The sequence below is a fragment of the Erythrolamprus reginae genome, chromosome 3 (genome assembly GCF_031021105.1).
Source record: "Erythrolamprus reginae isolate rEryReg1 chromosome 3, rEryReg1.hap1, whole genome shotgun sequence".
Lineage (NCBI taxonomy): Eukaryota > Metazoa > Chordata > Lepidosauria > Squamata > Dipsadidae > Erythrolamprus > Erythrolamprus reginae.
The window spans coordinates 100,324,825-100,347,842 of record NC_091952.1 but is presented as its reverse complement, the minus strand read 5'-3'; the positions used below and the strand labels follow the sequence as shown (position 1 = coordinate 100,347,842).

The following is a 23,018-nucleotide window of genomic DNA, read 5'->3' as shown; positions in this document are numbered from 1 at the left end:
TCGGCGTTCAGGTTCAGCTGATAAGCGCCACCGCCCGGCTGTCACCTTTTGAAACAGCCGGGGGGCTTCTTGGCATTCTCCCGAATGCCGAACCCGGAAGTTCGGCAAAAGTTCGGGTTTGGCGTTCAGGTTTGGGAGGCCTCCGAGAAGCGCCACCGCCCGGCTGTCACCTTTGCAGAAGAGCCGCGGAGCTGTCGGCTGGTTGGAAGGCACAAATGGAGGTGGGAAATCCTAATAGGGAATTCCATGGGCGGAGGTTTGACGTCACGGAGACATCCTTCCTGGCCGGCCGAAACGTGGACTCCAGGAAGGACATCTTCATGATGTCAAAGCTCTGCCCATGGAATTCCCTATTGGGATTCCTCACCTCCGTTTGAGCCTCCCGACTGGCCGACAGCTCCATGGCTCTTCTGCAAAGGTGACAGCCGGGCAGCGGCGCTTCTCGGTGACCTCCTGAACTCAAACACTGAACCCGAACTTTTGCCGAACTTCTGTCTGTCACCTTTGCCAAACTTCTGGCTGTCACCTTTTGAAACAGCCGGGGGGCTTCACGTCGTTCAGGAGAACACCATGAAGCCCCCCAGCTGTTTCAAAAGGTGACAGCCAGGTGGCGGCGCTTCTCAGCGGCCTCCCGACCCCAAACCCAAACTTTAGCTGAACTTTTCCGGTTTGGCGTTCAGGAGAACACCGAGAAGCGCCTGGCTTTTTCAAAAGGTGACAGCTGGGCGGCAACGCCCAGCGGAGTGCCGTTTTTGCTTTTTTCCCCCTTGCACGCATTAATCCGTTTTACATTGTTTTCTATGGGAAACATTGTTTCGTCTTATGAACTTTTCGCCTTAAGTACCTCCTCCCGGAACCAATTAAGTTCGTAAGACGAGGTATCACTGTACATCAAAGAACCCAAACACAGTAGCAGAATCTACGGAAAGGGGCAACATACAAATCTAATTAATAATAATAATAATAATAATAATAATAATAATAATAATAATAATTTTAAATTCTAGCAAACAAATTTATTTCAGTTATCTTTTTACGAGCAACTTCACAGGTTGAGAATAAGATGGCTCAGGATCTGAATAACTGAGCCATCCATAATATATGGTAGTATATATTATTGTGCATTGATAGTTTTTCCTTAACTGTACAATAATGCATTAGTATGTTTTGTAGGTTTTGCAATGTAATGAGACTAAGCAAACATATATTTACAATCAGATGAAACACCGCAAAGTATCTAAGTAGGCAAGATAGGACACTGTCATTTTTTGTCGTAATCTGCACAGACTGATTTAGTCACCTAGATGTCAATGGGCCATTGAGAGATTTCTGGTCAACAAGGAAGTGAAACCTGAAGCAGTCATGTTTACGTATATCAGAGACCTCCTCCTGAAAAGCAGATAGTCCTATGGAACAAAGATATCATGAACATATCTGGGGGAGGGGGAAGAGATAAGTTGGCATATCTGAAGAAAGACTACCCATAAACTTTTCCTTTGAAGTTCTTAACAATAGGAACGATACCTCCACTTGAAAGAGAGCATTTGTGTTATTGGCATCTGCCTATAATAAAGAGCATACAGAATCCAATTCTCAGTATAGTTGATCAGCTCTCCTACAGGCTCTCAACTTATAACTCTTCATACCACGGTGTGAAAAATAACTACCGTATAATAAAAATGCATTCTCCAAAAAAAGATTATTGAGGCATTACCAACTTCTAAATATTCTACAGCTATCTGTGATCATTTATTTTATCTTCTGCTCAACTGAAAAGTTGATATTTTTCCTTCATGAGTTTTGTGTACCTAAGTATAGCTATATTGATATAGTTGGCACATACTTAGCCATTTTGCATAGAAGTTGAGAAGGAAAGAGAAATGTCTAGCTTCACAAAAATAAAAGCAGTTATTTTCCCAGAACAGTAGATTATGGAGGACTAGGAAATGAAACCTTTGAAAGAAGCAAAGCTAAATTTCAAACTATACTAAAAAAATCCCTTGCTGACCCATGCGGAAAGTAGCAGTTCCCAGTTTAAAGTATTGCTGACAGTGAATTAAATCAACTAAAGGAATAACAAAATCCTTGTACCATCACTACAAATTGTGATTAGTTTTATGGTGGGCTGCTTTTAAGAATTGCACGCAAAAGTTTGAGCTGGATTTTTTTTTTTATTGCTCTCTAAAGTGAATTCCAGCACATTTAAGACAATTTAAGCTATCTTTCTTACTTCTGGATTGGTGGCAAGAAAAAAAAAAGAGAAAATGTAGAGGATTTAGGCCAAGAACCATGATCTCAGAACTAGTTATTCTCTTGAAATTATGTTGCTTCTATTAAAGCTAAGTATGAGAAGGAATAATATAATATACAGTGATACCTCGTCTTACAAACGCCTCATCATACAAACTTTTCGAGATACAAACCCGGGGTTTAAGATTTTTTTGCCTCTTCTTACAAACTATTTTCACCTTACAAACCCACCGCCGCCGCTGGGATGCCCCGCCTCCGGACTTCCGTTGCCAGCGAAGCACCCGTTTTTGCGCTGCTGGGATTTCCATGAGGCTTCCCTCCAAAGGAAACACCACCTCCGGACTTCCATGTTTTTGTGATGCTGCAGGGGAATCCAGCAGCACAAAAATGGGTGCTTTGCTGGCAACGGAAGTCCAGAGGTGGGGTTTACCATGGAGAGGAGCCTCAGGGGAATATCAGCAGTGCAAAAACAGGTGCTTCGGCTGGCAAAAGGGGTGAATTTTGGGCGTGCACACATTAATTGCTTTTCCATTGATTCCTATGGGAAACATTGTTTCGTCTTACAAACTTTTCACCTTAAGAACCTCGTCCCGGAACCAATTAAGTTTGTAAGACAAGGTATCACTGTAGTAGAAAGAATAGATGACCTTAATATAAGGAAAACTTCCCTAAATGGAGAATTTTCTTCTAGAAATACATTTTTAACTATGTTCCCCACTGTCATTTCATACTTGACATGCAGTTCTCCTCTTAATTCCCTCTGTTCCTTCTATCTCCCTCTCCCCCACACCAATTACTTCAGGATCTCATATCAATGTGCTATTGTCTCATTATTCTGTCTCACCAGGCGTCAGTGGGATTTGGCATGTTGTACACACATTTACAAGCTGATACAAGTCAATCTGGCTGCAGATATGCATTCTCAGTGGACACTTTGTTCCTCCAGCCCAGAATGACAAAATCAGAAGAGTCAAATGAAGTTTCTCCTAAAAGAGGGAGAGGGCATTGCTCTTCCAAGTAGCAGCACTATTATTTTGGGTTCAGAACAATGTGATTGGACTGAATTGCCTTCAATAAAATCACAATGCCCTTCCAAAATTATTAATGCTGAACTAGCTAAACATTTTGGCATTCTTCCTATCGCCATTCAGTCAAAATGAGTCTTTTCAAATTCTCTCCTGCAACCATACAAAAAAATTAAGTGTCTCACTTAGTGGACATAGAAGCACTCTTGGTGGGCTTGAGTCACCAAGTAAAAACTGCCATCTGTGAAAAATATGCAAATATTTTACTTTTAAAAAAAAAAAACTATTTTCCCCCTAAAAAACAGAAGGCATTGATGGGAAATATGCCACCAAAGGAAGCAGATTTCAATTTATCCGTTCTGCTAAGAACGTTTTGTACTCCTTCAGAATATGAAAAAGGAGAAACTAGCAATACAGTCTATAGGTTTTGCAAAACTTGCTGATTCTACTTGGTTATACCATAGTACAAAATCTAAGATGTTGTTTAAATTATATTTCAAGATAGTGTCAGTAATGAATTGTTAAGTATACAGTGTTCCCTCAATTTTCGCGGGTGATGCGTTCCGAGACAGCCCGCAAAAGTTGAATTTCCACGAAGTAGAGATGCGGAAGTAAATACACTATTTTTGGCTATAAACAGTATCCCAAGCCTTCCCTTAGCTCTTTAAACCCCTAAAGTACAATTTCCCATTCCCTTAGCAATCATTTAGATTATTACTCACCATGTTTATTTATTAAAGTTTATTTTTAAAATGTTTTTTAAAGGCAGACAAAAGTTTGGCAATGACATATGACGTCATTGGGCGGGAAAAACCGTGGTATAGGGGGGGGAAACCGCGAAGTATTTTTTAATTAATATTTTGAAAAACCGTGGTATAGACATTTCGCGAAGTTCGAACCCACGAAAATCGAGGGAACACTGTATATTGAAATAAATTAACTGGCTTACAAGATCATCTTATTTTTAATAATGCCTACCTAAATGAGAAAATCTCAGAAAGCAATCCCAATTTCTCTTTTGATAAATGAGGCTTTTTTTTTAATTTATTAGATTTGTATGAGTGGTTAAATTTACCAATAGCTTCCATTTTATATATGCATAAGGTTTTCAATCACACACAAGTCATTAGTGAGAATGTCCACAAAAGATTTCAAGTGTATTGGGTAACTTAAAACATTTGTCTACTCTTTCCTAGTCCATCCTTAGTCAAAACAATACCTATAATTTTTTCAATGTAAGATAATAAAAATCCCAAGGTTTGTTTTTTTTAAACACAAACTTGTTTGTGGGATAAAAGTAATATAAACTCCACAATCACCATATCAGAGGTGGCTTTATATAAATCAAATACTCATTCTCAATTTTGTTGATACACCCATATTGGCCACTTTTTCCATAGTAACTCACAGTATGCATGAACCTCCAATATATATGGGCCAAAAGAAGGATAAAAGCCTACTATTTAAGTTTGACATCAACGCATCCCATAGTTTCAGAGCTGGTATGGGAGCACAGGAGGAAGGAGTGATCCCATTCCTCCATTGTTTTTATACCCTGCATCTAGGACACCAAGATAATCTCCATTATTGTACATACAACTTGCATTCATATCAGGCTTCCTTTCCAGTGAGAAATGGCATACTGGAAAGTAAAATGCCAAACTCTTATCTTAATAGTTTACAAGCTTTGTTATTTTTTAGGGGGGGGGGGGAATACAGCGGGACTTTCTTTGGAAGTACAGTGGTACCTCTACTTACAAATTTAATTTGTTCCGTAACCAGGTTCTTAAGTAGAAAAGTTTGTAAGAAGAAGCCATTTTTCCCATAGGAATCAATGTAAAAGCAAATAATGTGTGCGATTGGGGAAACCACAGGGTGGGTGGAGGCCCTGTTTCCTCCCAGAAGATTCCTAGAGAGGCCCCACAGAGACTTCTCCCCGCCTTTTCTGGCCCTGTTTCCTCCCAGGAGATTCTTAGAATCTTCTCCCTGCCTTTTCCGGTTACAGTTTCGCAAGCTCGGGTTTGTAAGTGGAAAATGGTTCTTGAGAAGAGGCAAAAAAATCCTGAACTCGGTTCTTATCTAGAAAAGTTTGTAAATAGAGGCTTTCTTAGGTAGAAGTACCATTGTAATACCCATCTGCTAAATTGAATTTCATTGCTCCCATGGAATTGTTGCCATTTAATCCCAACTCTGGATTCACTCTGTAAAGCACAGCTTGATACTAAACAGACACATTTGAATTTAATTTATCAGAACAATATAACCTTGCCATTTTGAAACATATTAGCGGCAAGCAAACATAACTGCAGATACAAAAGCAAATGAAGACATATACATACAGGTAGTCCTCAAATTACAACTATTCATTTAGTAATTATTTAAAGTTACAGCTGCACTTATAAAAGTGAGTTGTAATTTTTCACACTTTTGATTGTTGCAATCTCCCCATCATCACATGATCAAAATTCTGATGGCTCACATTTATGGCCATGCCTCAGGGTCATGTGATCAATTTTTGTGACCTGACAAGCAAAATCAATGGGGAAGCCAGATTTACTTTGTATCCACTCTTTGCTCAGAGAAATTTAGAATTCCCACAGAAAGTTTCCCACCTAGGCACTGCCAAACAAAAGCCAGTTGTTGTTGTTGTTGTTGTTTTACCAAAGTGTCCTCGCATAATTATCTAAAAGATTATATGGAGCCAAAACAAATGAAAATTGCTCTGCCTAGCTTAGAATTACTGACTTTGAAGGGCAATAATTCACAAGTTTCTTCCCACAAGTGCACAAACTTCACAACATCTGCATTAAAGCCTCTTAGCTACTACTGAGGACTCCCCCATCTTCTTAAAAAACAAAAATTCTATTTCTTCTGAAAATCTGTAGTAATTATTAAATGCCCAAAAGTGTCATTGATCTTTACTTTACACTTCCCACGCACACAGTATGAAGAACTTCTGAAAGTACAGTACTTTAATGTGAAAACCCAGCTTTAGCACAAGGCATAATATAGGCAAACAGCAGCCTGGAATGCAGATCTCAGCTGGCACTCCAAAGTCCACTAATCACTTTTGCAAGATGCCAAAGTGGCATTTTCACTCACCCCTAGCCATCTTGCTCCTTTGTTGGCGGCTTGTTGAATCTGTACTCTTTTGAGGGTGACATGGTAAACCGCTCCTTCCTCTATCTCTTCACCCCAGTCTTGGATTGAGCTCTGCCACAGGAAGAAAGGAAATGCTTGGATTTCTTAGAAATAATCATAGAAAATGAAGTCCTTTCCCCTATTTGCCTGGTGTTTGGGCCAGCCAGTGCACAATTGGCTTCAAAGGAGACCTTCCTAAGAACAATCCGCATATTTTTAAAAAATAATACTCCAAATTCCCCCAGCTGCTCAATGGAGAAAAAAGCTAGGATACATAGCAAGATAATTGCATTTCCATTTAACTTCTCTGGCATCCAACTCAGGATTTATACATATTTCAAATAGTTCTGCAGTATCGTTTCATAAGGAAATATTCTCCCTCCACACACACATAATATCTCCGATAATTGTTATCAGCATTTAAACCGTACCAATAAGCTGCCCCTTTAAAGGTTACACGGGCATTTTGGATCGCAGGAACTCTTTGAATAATTAGATGAGTTCATTTCAGCCTTTTTTTAAAAAAAAATAAAATTTAAAAAAATCAGGACTCGAGGGAAAAAAATCACATAAGGCTTAACAGGACTCCATGAAATATATTTTTTTAAATTACGCATGTCAGAAAGTTGAAAGGATAAAGCTCAGGAAACTCTAGCGTAACTCTACTTGCTGCACGGTTACCGTTGAATCGCTGCAATAAACAATTCTACGAGGCACGCAAATAACTCTTTTTGGTTTGATGGAGGACTAAAGCCTCCGAGCTGTGTACCAAAGCTTATCAGCCCGTTCATTTCTCTCCTTTTTTTCCTCCTCCCCCCCCCCCTGCACCCCCGCCGTTCTTTCCCACACTTAAGAGGAAGAATTAGATTGCAGGCTTCGTCGTTTCCAAACTCGTACGCGCGCGCGCGCGTATGTGTGCGAGTGGCGGGGTTACCATTTTAGCTCTCCAAAGCAATTTCATCCTTGGGTTTCTCCTCAGCGCTCCGAAGGGGCATGGCGCGTCGTTAGGAGCCCGCTTTAAATCAATCCTCTCACGCGGATACTTCTTCGCCTGGCTTGAAAGGCGAAGGTCTCTCTCTCTCTCTCTGTTTCCCTCGCGCTCTCCGCTCAATTCGTGCCCACAAAGAGTGGCGAGTTGGAGAGCGAGGCAGGGCTCCTCCCCTACACACACACACAGACACAAGAGTGATGTAAGGCTTTCCTGTTTATGCTTGTGAACTCTTTCTAGGCTTCAAGTGAAGCCAGCATCCTCCAATGAGCTCGGGCGAACCCTCCCCCGGCTGGGGCAAACTTTCTGAAATGAGGTCCTTTTCCTCCTCTTACTTTTTCTTCACCAAAAGCGACCGCAGAAAGCCCCGGCGTGAAAGATGAGGCTTAAATAAATCGCCATTGGTCCGAAGCTAAGCTGGAATCCTCTCAGAGGGAGTTTGCACGGAGTGACCCCGAGTAGAAATTGGACAATGGGGACGGGCGCTCCTCCCACGGGGCATAGCTAAGTAGGGGCTATCGAGTCAGACAGCTCCGGCCTGGAAGCCTTTTTAAACGGCTCAATCCTCGTGGATTATGGGGGGGAGTTGGAGTCCTAAAGGTCTGGTGGACATCAGTATAGGGAATGCTGATTCAGGAGAGTTAGTAAAAACCCTGTCAGCCTGGAGGATGGATTCTGTCATCTGAAAAACGTTCGGCTCTTTTAAAGCCTACTCTTGTTAACTTACTCAAGGTGTAGGCAAGGTTACAAGCAGGCTTTTGAGATAAAATTTTGGAGGGGGCGGAGATGAATAGAATGACAATGAAGGTGGAGGTGAATCCAAATACTATAATGTTTGGATGAAGTGTTATAATTAGATAGAAAATGAGTATAGTTAGAAATTGAAGTAAAATAAGCACACAATTAAAAGATTAGGAGTGATAAAGAAATGTTTTAACCCAGATGACAAAACCAGAGTGATCCCTCGATTTTCGCGATCTCATAACGCTATATCGCGATTTTCCCTACCCAATGACGTCACTCTCTTCCTTCCTTTCTCATCTTTCTTTCTCTCTCTCTTTCTCTATCTTGCTTCTTCCTCTTCCTTTCTTCCTTTGCGTGGGCGGCGGGGAAACCCCGATCTTCGTCTGCTCGCTGCTGCTGCGCTACCGAGCAGATCCGCTGCTGGGCGGCCGCAGCAGCAGCGAGCGGACGAAGATCGGGGTTTCCCCGCCGCCCACGCAAAGGGGAAACCCCGATCTTCGTCTGCTCGCTGCTGCTGCACTACCGAGCAGATCAGCTGCTGGGCGGCCGAAGGAACCTTCCCTGGGTCTTCCCCACCGCCCACGCAAACTCCACCATCTGCGCATGCGCGGCCATGAAAAAAAGGGCGCACATGCACAGATGGTGTTTTTACTTCCGCAACCCTACATCGCGAAAAATCGATTATCGCGAGGAGTCTTGGAATGGAACCCTCGCAATAATCGAGGGATCACATAAGGGAATGGTAATATTAGCGTTAAGGTATATACCAACAACTAAATGATAATGGTGATAAATATTGAAAATACTATAAGAGATGGGAGAATAAAAGAATATAAGTAGTTAGTAATATATTATCAGTTTGTCTAATATAAAATTTATTAAATTAAAACCACTCAAGGGACGGTTTAGAGCAGACCTGGGCAAGGGGCGGCCTGCGGGCCGCATCTGGCCTGCCTGCTATCAGTGACCGGTCCACAGAGGTCAGAGTCCACTCCAGTGCGAGGATGAAAGAGGTCACCGTGACTAGTGAGCTCTTTCATCCTCGCACTGGAGCAGACCCCGGCCTCCTACCGAGCGTGGCTGAACACAGAAACCATGCAAACACTCCAGCGCAGTGACTATAGTGCACCGTGTTGCCGTAAAGCAAACAATTAGGGGTCTGTAGAGTAGGTCTGGGTGTTTAGGTCAGGCCAGGGTCTGGGTCTTTACAGTATTGGGTAGAACTGAGTTAATTATATTAGTCCGGCCCTCTAAAACTATCCCAATTTCTCATGCGGCCCCATGGCAAAATTAATTGCCCACCCCTGGTTTAGAGGGAAGGACAGGAAATAGGTGGAGAGAAGATAGAGGTGGGGTGGAGAGAGGAAGGAGGGAGGGAGGAAGAAAGGGTATGGAAGGTAGATGGGAGAGATGGAGAGAGTAAAAGGGGAGTGAGAAAGATAAATATGAATACTGACTGATAATGTATTGATATGACAGATGTAATAATCTAAGTCATGGATATGTTTGTATGGTATATGCATTGATAAATTTATGAATATGGAGCTAAAAGAAACAAGTTCTGTGGATCTCCTCTTCCCAATCCAACTTGGGGTGGGTGGGGGTACCCTCATCTCCACCCAGAAAATAAAAGGTAACCTAATGGGGGTGGGAGAGGATGTCACTGATCCTGATGAAAGTGTATGGTTTGCAAGCTGTGGAACGCAAAGCTTTTATACAAACTTGGAATTAAGAAAAAGATGGTTACATGGCTAGGTGAAAAACAGGAACCAGTGCTCCTGCCCTAGAAATAGCGGGGGGGGGGGGGTCTTTTGAAAAGGTATAGGAGGGGAGATGAGGGAGGAGATTAATAAAACTGGGGATCAATTTTAAACTAGCTATGAAATTAATAAATAGCAACTTTTGGATACTTTTATTACAAATTTGGACCTTGTAATGATCTTTGCAAAGCCTCTTCATCAGAAGAGTATACAGTAGTCCCTCGCTCTATCGCGCTTCACCTGCCGCGGCTTCACTTCATCGCGGGTTTTGAAGTCAGCTTCATTTGAATGATTTTACCACACAAACAAGCGCTAGAATCCCCCAGCGGGACTCCCAAATGATGAGCGGGGCGGGGACTGAGCTCCGGCGGAGGCCCGTCTCCTCGTTCAATCCCCCTCGCCAGTGCCGAAAGGAAAAAAAAGAAAGGAACGCGACGCGGCGGGGATTTCCAGGCTGGGCTCGAGGGCGGAAGAGAGAGAGAGAAAAAAAGAAACAGCCGGGGCAGCTCACCAGGGACTTTACAGCCGGGGCAAGGCAAAAAACACAACATTTGGCCGAACTGCTGCAAAGAACAGAGTAAGTAGTAGTGGGGGGGAAAGGTTAGCCGGCCGTTGCTCGCCTCCAGGCATCCGGAGCTGGTGGGAAGGAGGATAAATTCCCCATCGCGGATTTCACCTATCGCGGCAAGGTCTGGAACGTAACTCCCGCGATAGGTGAGGGATTACTGTACCTTACAATACCTTTACTTGTACTCCTTACTTCATTATGGTGCAGCTCAACTAAGGCCTATTCTGAATTATCTCTTTTTATTTTGTGTATTTTTTTATAACCTTTATTAAATTTTCCAATAAAAAAGGCACACAAAATATATGCAAAACAGAAAAAACAAAAGAAAACATATAACGAACTATAAACATATAATGTAAATATAATTTTGAACTAAAACACAAAATCGTACACAGGTAGTACTCAACTTACAACAGTTCATTTAGTAATTGTTCAAAGTTACAACATCACTGAAAAAAGTGACTTATGATCATTTTTCACACTTACAACCATTGGAGCATCCCCATGACCATGTGTTTTACATTCTGGTGTTTGAAAACTGACTCACATTTATGATGGTTGCAGTATCCCAGGAGTCATGTGATCATCTTTTGCAACCTTCTGACATAATAATAATAATAATAATAATTATTATTATTATTATTATTATTATTTATCGAGCTGCAACGACTCTGGCATAAGCCAGTGAAAGTGGTCCCAGTGGTACTTGGCACGCTGGGCACAGTACCAAAGGATCTCAGCGGACATTTGAAAACCATCGGAATTGACAAAATCTCCATCTGTCAATTGCAAAAGGCCGCTTTACTGGGATCGGCAAACATAATTCGCCGCTACATCACGCAGTCCTAGGTGCTTGGGAAGCGCCCGACTGGTGATGAAATACGAAATCCAGCATAGTGATCTCATTTGCTGTGTTGTACTGACATAATTTATTAGATTTGTATGCTGCCCCTCTCCGAAGACTCACCAAGGACATGCCAAGGACATGCCAAGTCAATGGGGAAACAGATTAACAATCATGTTATTAATTTAACAACTGCAGAGATTCACTTAACAAATGTGGCAAGAAAAATCATAAAATGGGGCAAAACTCACTTAACATGTCTCACTTAGCAACATACGTTTTGGCCTCAGTTTTGTTCATAAATTGAGAACTACCTGTATATCCTTTCACCAGTAGCAGCAGTAGCAACTTTACTAGAAGTGACAGCATGATGTCTACACCAATGCATAATACCAGTTCGCAGCAGCATGTTTATTTACATGAACTAAAGGCAAATAAAACTGAAAATAAAGAAAGTGGTGACTAGAATACAATAGAATTCTTTATTGGCCAAGTGTGATTGCACACACAAGGAATTTGTCTTTGGTGCATATGCTCTCTGTACATAAGATACATTTGTCAAGAACATACAAAGAATGACTAGAAGCTCCTTATCCATGAAAAAGACAGAAGTAAATTGAAAGGCAATGATTAGCATCTTAGAGGAGGGCAAAAGTAAATTGAGGGGTATATCTTCAGCCAAATTTCCTTTTAATAAATAATATTTTGCAATTGATGACATCCAGAATTATGATCATTTTATGGACAGGAAATTCTCCCATGGCAGCAATTATGTGAACCCATAAAATGCCCTTTGGCCTAAAAATGTTGTCCACTGTTTACTTATTTATTTGAACTTTCTGTCTTATAATCAAACAGTAGTTATAAAATGTTACAGAAACATTCTGGATTAAGGAAAAGCATAATTAGAGTTTGTGGATCTTTAATCTGAAAAGACATTTGAGGAGAAATACTTTCCGTCTGGCATGTTACTAATTTTCAGGCAAAATAGCTGATGAAGCAAGAAAATGTGGAAGACTGAAAGCCATTAGAGACTGCATTCAGAAAGACCGATTTTGAAGAATTTGTAGGCGGAGACAGGCTGCTTAGCGTGTTCCCAAATCTAATCCTTTATAAAATGAAATGCAGCAGTGGAAGAGTTTAAGAGGAAAAGTTGCAGGCAGATTCATATCGTACATTCTTCACCTGACTGTGTGCAGCCTAGGCAGATAGCCCAATTGCACTGATTCCATGTACTATAAGATCAAACCAGCACTGTCTGAGATTCTATTAGTCTGATGCAGTGTTTCCCAACCTTGGCAACTTGAAGATATTCAGACTTCAACTCCCAGAATTCCCCAACCAGTGAATGCTGGCGGGGGAATTCTGGGAGTTGAAGTCCAAATATCTTCAAGTTGCCAAGGTTGGGAAACACTGGTCTGATGCACTGATTGTCAACCTCAGTAACTTTAAGATGTGCAGTATCGCTGGCTGGGGAATTCTGTGAGTTGAAGTCCACACATCTTAAATTCTGGGAATTGAAGTCCACATATCTTAAAGTTTCTGAGGTTGAGAAACAGTGTATGCTCTAATGCAGGGGTATCAAACTGGCATCCTATTGGTGTGGATGCTTTGAAAAACACTGCTGTAATGCCTTCTTCATGAGGTTACATTTAAAGAATGTTTAGAAATTGCAACTATGTAGATGCAGAATATCAAAATGAGAATATTAGTGGTCACTTATTTATTGATTCTGCCATACAGTATTTATTTATTTATTTATTTATTACTTAGATTTGTATGCTGCCCCTCTCCGAAGACTCGGGGCGGCTCACAACATGTAGTAACAAACAAAGTACATGCAGAGGTGGGTTCCTACCAGTTGTAAGTGGTTCTTTAGAATCATTAGTAAATCAGCGATGACATTCATTCATTCATTCATTCATTCATTCAATTTATTTATTTATTTATTAATCAAATTTGTATGCCACTCCTCTCTGCAGACTCAGGGTGGCTAACAACAGTAACAAAACAATATAAACAAATCTACTATTTACGTTAATTTAAAAAGAAACCCCAATTTAAGAAACCAATCATACATACAGACATACCATGCATAATTTTTTTATAAGCCTAGGGGGAAGGGAATATCTCAATTCCCCCATGCCTGAAGACAGAGGTGGGTTTTAAGGAGCTTATGAAAGGCAAGGAGGGTGGGGGCAACTCTGATATCTGGGGGGAGTTGGTTCCAGAGGGCTGGGGCCACCCGGAGGTATTCTGGTCCGATGCCATGAAGGGCTTTATAGGTCATAACCAACACTTTGAATTATGACCGGAAACAGATCGGCAACCAATGCAGACTGCAGACTGTTGGTGTAACATGGGCATACTTAGGGAAGCCCATGATTGCTCTCGCAGCTGCATTCTGCATGATCTGGAGTTTCCGAACACTTTTCAAAGGTAGCCCCATGCAGAGAGCATTACAGTAGTCGAGCCTCGAGGTGATGACGGCATGAGTGGCTGTGAGCAGTGACTCCCGGTCCAAATAGGGCCGCAACTGGTGCACCAGGCGGACCTGGGCAAACGCCATAGAAACATAGAAACATAGAAGACTGACGGCAGAAAAAGACCCCATGGTCCATCTAGTCTGCCCTTTTACTATTTCCTGTATTTTATCTTACAATGGATATATGTTTATCCCAGGCATGTTTAAATTCGGTTACTGTGGATTTACCAACCACGTCTGCTGGAAGTTTGTTCCAAGGATCTACTACTCTTTCAGTAAAATAATACTTTCTCATGTTGCCTTTGATCTTTCCCCCAACTAACTTCAGATTGTGTCCCCTTGTTCTTGTGTTCACTTTCCTGTTAAAAACACTTCCCTCCTGAACCCTATTTAACCCTTTAACATATTTAAATGTTTCGATCATGTCCCCCCTTTTCCTTCTGTCTTCCAGACTATACAGATTGAGTTCATTAAGTCTTTCCTGATACGTTTTATACTTCAGACCTTCCACCATTCTTGTAGCCCGTCTTTGGACCCGTTCAATTTTGTCAATATCTTTTTGTAGGTGAGGTCTCCAGAACTGAACACAGTACTCCAAATGTGGTCTCACCAGCGCTCTATATAAGGGGATCACAATCTCCCTCTTCCTGCTTGTTATACCTCTAGCTATGCAGCCAAGCATCCTACTTGCCTTTCCTACTGCCCGACCACACTGCTCACCCATTTTGAGACTGTCAGAAATCACTACCCCTAAATCCTTCTCTTCTGAAGTTTTTGCTAACACAGAACTGCCGATGCAATACTCAGATTTAGGATTCCTTTTCCCCAAGTGCATTATTTTACATTTGGAAACATTAAACTGCAGTTTCCATTGCTTTGACCATTTATCTAGTAACGCTAAATCATTTACCATATTACAGACCCCTCCAGGAATATCAACCCTATTGCACACTTTAGAGTCATCGGCAAATAGGCAAACCTTCCCTACCAAACCATTACAGAGCAGGTTCTGTTGGTGCCAGTCCATAAACACCTCCATCTTGAATTTTTGCTTCTGCGCATGCGCAGAAGCTATTATTTATTGCTCTGGGGGTGCACACCTGGTACGTCTCTGAGCAAACCAGCAACAAAACAATCCAGAATCCACTCCTGTATACATGGTTCCTGGTAGCTATTATTTTGTTGACAGGCTCGCTGTACTCTGAACTTTGAAAGTCCAAATTCTTGATTCCGAACAATGCCGAACAATTATTTTCCATATTATACTTCTGTATTAACATGGGAACTTCTGTTATACTTAATTATACCTATCAATAGAAATTTTCATCTCATACAAAGCTAGTCTGGAGAAATCGAAAAATTAAATAATTTGTTTAAAATGAAAAATGGCAAAATCTTCTAAGATGGTTTGGTGTTCATAGAAAGTTGATAGTCATACTATGTGAAATTATACAGTTACAATCTGCCATCTGAAATTGTTGCCTAATGCGTATTCTTGAAATAGACTATTTTCTCCCAAAACATACAGCCTTCAGTTATTTGATTACAATTTCCAATAAAACTAACTACCGTGCTTGGCAGCTGTAGTCCAACATACCTAATTGGGAAGACCATGTTTTCCTAGATTAAGCAATATATTTTGTTTCAAATGTATTGCAATGTAGATAATACTATAATGACATTACAAAGTCTGTTAATTGACCAGATTGAAATTTGTGGTACTAATCAAAGATACTGAAACTAGGTATTTTATTTTACTACTTTCCCTGGCTTCACGTAAATTACACATCACGTGTTAAATATTTATTGCTACTGCTGTTTAATATTTTTAACAGCTAATAGACTTGTCCTAATTCCAGATGAATTTCCATATCCACTTAATACATTTATTTTAATAATGGATGATCCTTAATAAATATGCATTTAACATATTTACATATGCTTTTAGTAGGCATTTCTTCATCTCATGGTTTTCTAGGCAAGTTCCACATACAAGCATGTAAACAGAAATATAGGATAGAACATTTGTGTCTTTGCTTCCAAATGCTCTAAATTATTTAGTTATCAGGAAAATGCCTACATTGACCTGGAGAAAGAGTTTAATATGTGCTTTAATAGTTACAGCATTGCAGAGAAACTGCTGGACTTAGAATAAGACAATCATTTATTTATTTATTTATTTATTTTATTATTTAGATTTGTATGCCGCCCATCTCCGCAGACTCGGGGCGGCTCACAACAAAGTGAAAACAATTTACAACCATATCACCATCATGGCAGATTTACATTAAAAACCCCCAACAATTTAAAAACCATACAACACATACATACCAAACATAAAATATAAGAAAGCCTGGGGAGATGTCTTAATTCCCCCATGCCTGGCGATATAGGTGGGTCTTGAGTAACTTGCGAAAGACAAGGAGGGTGGGGGCCATTCTAATCTCTGGGGAGAGTTGATTCCAGAGGGCCGGGGACACCACAGAGAAGGCTCTTCCCCTGGGGCCCGCCAAATGACATTGTTTGGTCGACGGGACCCGGAGAAGGCCAACTCTGTGGGACCTTAGCGGCTGCTGGGATTCGTGCGGTAGAAGGCGGTTCCGGAAGTATTCTGGTCCAATGCCATGAAGGGCTTTAAAGGTCATTACCAACACTTTGAATTGTGACTGGAAACCGATCGGCAGCCAGTGCAGGTCACGGAGTGTTGTAGAAATGTGGGCGAATCTAGGAAGCCCCACAATAGCTCTCGCGGCCGCATTCTGCACGATCTGAAGTTTCCGAACACTTTTCAAAGGTAGCCCCATGTAGAGAGCGTTGCAGTAGTCGAACCTCGAGGTGATAAGGGCATGAGCAGTCGACTGTGAGCAATGACTCCCTGTCCAAATAGGGCCGCAACTGGTGCACCAGGCGAACCTGGGCAAACGTTCTCCTCGCCACAGCCGAAAGATGGTGTTCCAATGTTAGCTGTGGATCGAGGAGGATGCCCAAGTTGCGAACCCTCTCTGAGGGGGTCAATAATTCCCCCCCCCCCAGGGTAATGGACGGACAGATGGAATTGTCCTTGGGAGGCAAAACCCACAGCCACTCCGTCTTGTCTGGATTGAGTTTGAGCTTGTTGACACCCATCCAGACCCCAACAGCCTCCAGGCACCGGCACATCACTTCCACTGCTTCGTTGACTGAACATGGGGTGGAGATGTACAACTGGGTATCATTAATTGTGATATTTACACTCAAATTCATTATTATTTTGGACTAAATCATATATGTGATTAAATATTTTTTAATTAATGTTTAAGAATATAATGTGAATTATATTAAATTTTATTTATTGACATTTTTTCTCTTTGTATAATAACAATAATGACGTAGGGGGAAAATGCTATACAATAATGTTCCCCATCCTGCATTTCTTGGCTGGGGGACTCTGGGATCACATCCCCAAAGATGACTTGCTATGGAAACACAGATCGACAGCATTTATACCATGGCATTTGATCCATGTTGGCATAGTAGTTAGAATGCAGTAATTTGCAGTATTGCAGACAAATCCTACTCATTGCCAGGAGTTTGATTCTGATTGGCTCAAGGTTGACTCAAATCTTCCAGACTTCTGAGGTCAGTAAAATGAGGAATAAGATTATTAGGGACATTTTTAAACTGCTCAGGGAGAGTGTAAAGTGAGAAGTATGCAAATCTATTACTATTATACAGTTATATCAATTGGCTACTGTTTCATGAGAACTACTTAGAAACAGAACATCTAGGAAACTCATTGGGCTAAAATGGACCATCTCCAGATATCCAGGCTTATTTCATTCTGGGCAGTTGCAATGTTTGGAGGAATTTCCATTCCAAACTCGCCAGACAAATCAGAGAAAGTTATAAAGACTTTTAATGAAACTGATATTTTAGTTAAGTAAGATGCAGGACCCACAAATTTGTATTGTATTCTGCACTTAGCATAAAGAAGACTGATATTTGTAAAAAGAAATACTGTACGTGCAACCTTAGTGCTATCGATGAAGATTGTGCAGAAGTTAGAGAATTTTCCCGCACATAATTACTCAATAGGATTTTGTCCTGAAAAGCAGATGCTTTTAGGTGATTCTGAGAGCAGGAACAGATAGCTTTCTTCTTGCCCCATTCCTGGGCTTTGAAGAGCAAATGGATCCCAGGAATTTTAGCTGAGAGATGAAAGAATAAGAAGAGTTAAATAACTAACTTACTTCATGTCAGTGGAACTCTTGAAGGCATAGGATCCAGGCCAGAAATAAAAATAGTAAGGAGAAGACTGGGCGATTATGCCACTTATCTACTACTAAACAACATATTTGCAGGAATGCATTACACAAGACTGAATTATTTACAAGTGGGCAAATCACGTCCCTACTGTAGCCAAGAAAACTACAGAGCTTGTCCAAGGGAATGTTACCTCTTGCTTGCATTGATATATTCTTAAGTGTATCTGTTTCTACATTTTATACAATATGCATGGAGTTGGATGCACGTCTGTGACTCATCTGGTTATTGCATTTTTCACTATTTGAATGTCTGACCTATTATAACTATAGATAGCTTAAGTGGAGCAAGCAATGCAAGTTATGCTGACGGTCACTGATACCAAGTGGCCAATTAAAGAAAATCATGGGAGGACAATGTTGCTGAAGCTTCTAGTGAGGATGTACAGTCATACCTCGTCTTACGAACGTAATTGGTTCCAGGGGGAAGGTTCGTAAGACGAAAGGTTCGTAAGACGAAACATTGTTTCCCATAGGAAACAATGTAAAGTCAATTAATCTGTGCAACAACCCCCCCCCCCCCGCAAAAAAAACGCTGCCGCCCGGCTGTCACCTTTTAAAACAGCCTGGGGGCTTCTCAGCGGCCTCCCGAACGCCGAACGCCAAACCCGAACTTCCAGGTTCGGCGTTCGGGAGGCCGCCGAGAAGCCCCCCGGCTGTTTTAAAAGGTGACAGCCAGGCGGCGGGGCTTCTCGGCGGCCTCCCAACGCTGAACCCGGAAGTTCGGGTTTGGCGTTCGGGTTCAGGAGGCTGCTGGGAAGCCCCCCAGCTGTTTTAAAAGGTGACAGCCGGGCTGCGGGGCTTCCCAGCAGCCTCCCGAACCCCGAACTTTTGCAAAACTTCTGGGTTCGGGGTTCGGGAGGCTGCTGGGAAGCCCCCCGGCTGTTTTAAAAGGTGACAGCTGGGCTGCGGGGCTTCCCAGCAGCCTCCCGAACCCCAAACCCGGAGGTTCAGCAAAAGTTTGGGGTTCGGGAGGCTGCTGGGAAGCCCCGCCGCCCGACTGTCACCTTTTAAAACAGCCGGGGGGCTTCCCAGCAGCCTCCCAAATGCCGAACCCGGAAGTTCGGGTTTGGCGTTCGTAAGACGAAAAAAGTTCATAAGAAGAGGCAAAATTTTTCTGAACCCCGGGTTCATATCTCGGGTTGTTCGTAAGACGAGGGGTTCATATCTTGAGGTACTACTGTATTTACTTTATCTCCAATTGCACTATGCTTCCAAATATCAGTTGAAAAAGAACATTAATGTTACTGGGTTCACGTTTTGCATATGTACCTTCTGAAAGCATTGCTTGGATATGATAGGAAGAGAATCCTGGATTAAATCAGGCTTTGCTCTTATGCAATAGGCACTCTCTGAATACACTTAATACAGTATTGAGATTAGAAAAAAGACAGCCGTTTTTCCCAGAACTAAAGCTGGGATGATAAGCCACTATTGGTTTGTGATTCATTTACAGATCCTTGTAAAACTTGTTTCACTACAAATGATAATAGGATAGAAGAAGTGACAGTATATATAAACAGTGATAGCTCAGCAGAGTTATCTATCCATAATAAAAAATAAATAAAAGCTGGCCTCTAGCTTCAAAACTCATGGAAGACACTTTCTGGACCCATTCCCAAAGTAAATTGAAGTCTACTATTTTTCTCTTAACACAGCAAACCACAGACACAAAAAGCTAACATATGTGCTATATTCTTACATTGACCATATTTTTGCTCACACTTGCAAATACAAAGGAAAGTTAATTTTTAATAACTCTTCTGTCTTGCCCTCTCGGTTTAAGAATGAACATCCGTTCGCTACTTCTAAGTTTCTTATATTTAGCCTAGCTCAGAGGACAGGGACTTTGTCCCTTCCTCCAAGTACATTCACTTGGCTTAATTTTTAGTCATTCCATTCCAGTAATCATGGATTTTAAAGGAGGTATTTTAGCTATATGAGTGTTATTTCTTCCAAAAAAGTTTAGCTTGTTCAAAAGGTTGGTTTTATGATGCTGTAATATAGATGCTTCTCCAAGTATAACTGATTAATAGTTTGAATTCTGAAATTAATTTTTGCACCCCCAATTAGGAAACCTACATTAAAACATGCAGTGACATGTTTATACATTAAATGCATAAGTTTATACATCAAATGTATAAGGGCGTGAATAAGTGCACCAACGTGCCTCCTGTCCCTTGTCCTAATGTCTCTTTGTCTTACTATCATCATGTATATGAATATTATTATCTCTAACGTTCTTCTAATCTTTTATTTATGTAATATGATTATTTCTTCACATTCCTACATCATGTATTGACAATACAAACAAACAAATAAATAAATAAAATTTACCTACTTAATTAAGTCCAATGTAGGAAGGGGTCCATGATAGTCTGAACTATAAACAAGCCTTATTTTTTGGGTTGGCCTTACAGCCCATTAAGCTAAAATGTGAGTTGCTTATTTTTTATTTAGGATGCTTTGCAAAGAATGATGATCAAAATTCTCATAGTGCACTGTTCACCAAGTAAGCTATATTATTATATTATTAGCATAGTATACAAATTGAGCAACTATGGTTGCAAACTCTAGTTTACTCAAGAGTTTAATCAACAAACTATGGTTAAAGTTGTGGTTATTTGTTTGTTTGTTTGTTTGTTTGTTTGTTTGTTTGTTTGATTGATTGATTGATTGATTGATTTATATGCCTCCCCCCTCCGAGGACTTACCACACTACATGGACATAAGTATTTACTGCTGAGAAGATGAAACCAAACAACATTCATAAAGGAGTACCAAGCTTTCATTTTTACATTCTAAACAAATACTTGTCATTCAGATTGTAAAGAAAACTTCCCCAACTCAATCCTCTTGAGGTATATTACTGTAGATATTTGTTTAAGAGGACCAAGTTAAACTAAAAAAATATTCTACAGTTTCTAAGATGCTAAGCATATTGACTGGAAGATATTACAATATGACAGAGTGAGCTTCTGTTATTTGCCTTAGCTCCTGCCAACTTAGTTTGAAAGTATCTAAATGCAAGTAGATAAATAGGTACTATTTTGGTGGAAATATAATAGCATTCTGTGCTCCTCAGACATATAGTCATGCTAGTCACATGACTATGGAAGTATCTTTGGACAAAACTAGCTCTTTAGCTATGAAATGGAGATGAGCACTGCCCCCTAGAGTCGGACATGACTGCACAAAGAAAACTTTTATCTTTTATCTTATTTTTATATCCTATTTTTGGTGGCAAATTCTTATGTAAGATTTTTTTTAAAAAAAAACCTAGAGTAAATGTTTTAAAAAGCATATTTCAGGGAGAGAGAATGGTCCTCAAAACTAGACTGAACTATTTCTAGGGAAGTTGTACCTTTTGAAGTAAATAAACAAGATTGCTACAGTGCTACACAATTTACGGTAATTGGAAGAGAATGTTTGGTTATTTAAAGTTATCAAATTATTATTGCCGATTTCAAAATAACATCCTAGTTTACTAATTAAACTAGTTTAAAAGTTCTTTTAATATACTTTTGTAGAGCACTTTTCGAAGATTCAGAGACACAAAGCTTTTCAAACTTACAGATAATCATAGCCCCATTACTAGGAGCAGACTAACTTGTGATCTACCATCCAGCTTTGAAAAAAGGAATTGCGTAAGTGGGATAGATAGAGCTGGTGAAAGATTTACCAATTCTTCATAATATGATAACTGCTGCAGATAGAGCCAGAACACAGAAGAATGACCCCCAAAAGAAATATAATCTGAGTTATATTATGAAAACATTTAAAAGGGAAAAAAGCATCTATTAGTAGTAGTTTAAAAAATGATGTTTTTCTAAATCTTTAAAAATGTCTTCAGGCGATTATAAATCAGCAATATCCTATCAGAGTTAGGGTAGGTGGGGGAACCAAAGGGTTTCCTATAAGAATCTCTAGATTTAATGGTGGGGTCCAGATAGGTTTATGACCAGTTCTAGAGAACTGGTAGCAGAAATTTTGTGTAGTTTAGAGAATCGGTAAATACAACCTCTGACTGGCACCATCCCTATCTATTCTCTCCCTCCCGAGTCCCAGCTGATGGGGAGAAAATGGGGATTTGCAGTAACCTTCCCTTGGAGTGGGGTGGGAATGGAGATTTTACTGTATCCTTCCTCTGCCATGCCCACCAAGCCAAGCCAAACCCTCCAAGCCACACTCACAGAACCAGTAGTTAAAAAAAATTGAAACCCACCACTGGCCCAGACCCACAGTTTGAGACATTTTGTCAATCTATGGCTTCTGATATTTTTTTAAGATGATACAATGGGAATTGCAGCCACAAGGCAGGCAATCATATTTATGATATTGGCAATGGCATTAATTAATTGAACAGTGCAAGGCTGTGGGGCTTTAAAAAAGGACTCAGGTATTGGGCAGCAAGTTGATGCTTCCTGCTTTATTTTAACATAGATGTATTCTTTAATGATAGCTACACCCAACTCAGAAAGTTCAAACTGCCCAAGGAGCTGCTGATACAGTTCTACAGAGAAATTTTTGAGTCTGTCATGTGCACCTCTATAACAGTATGGGTTGGTTCTGCAACCCAACAAGACAGACACAGACTTCAGAGGATAATCAGAACTGCAGAAAAAACAATTGCTACCAACCTGCCTTCCATTGAGGATCTGTACACCACGAGTCAAAAAGAGGGCTGTGAAAATATTTAGACACCTCACATCCTGGACACAAACTGTTTCAACTCCAGAAAAACTAGACACAAGGAAAAAAAATCCCAAATGCTATCATTCTTAATAATTCCCTCAACACTGTCAAACTCTTTACTAAGTCTGCACTATTATTAATCTTCTCATCATTCATATCACCCATCTCCTCCCACAAATGACTGTATGACTGTAACTTTGTTGCTTGTATCCTTACA

At 40.7% G+C, this 23,018-nt stretch overlaps 1 protein-coding gene across 2 annotated transcripts in view; it reads right to left on the bottom strand.

Annotated features, from left to right (window-relative positions):
• The window catches only part of RGL1 (ral guanine nucleotide dissociation stimulator like 1), a 117,905-nt gene extending 110,286 nt beyond the window's left edge, over window positions 1–7,619 (bottom strand). The window contains exons 1-2 of one of the 2 annotated variants that reach the window (XM_070746303.1): window positions 7,351–7,619; window positions 6,378–6,488 (exon numbers count right to left, since the gene is read on the bottom strand). In XM_070746303.1, coding sequence (XP_070602404.1) covers window positions 6,378–6,488; window positions 7,351–7,377 — 138 coding nt within the window. In that variant the 5' untranslated portion in view covers window positions 7,378–7,619. The remainder of the gene's footprint in view (window positions 1–6,377; window positions 6,489–7,350) is intronic. The other variant, XM_070746302.1, reaches the window with a different exon arrangement.
• Window positions 7,620–23,018: the final 15,399 nt, after the last annotated feature.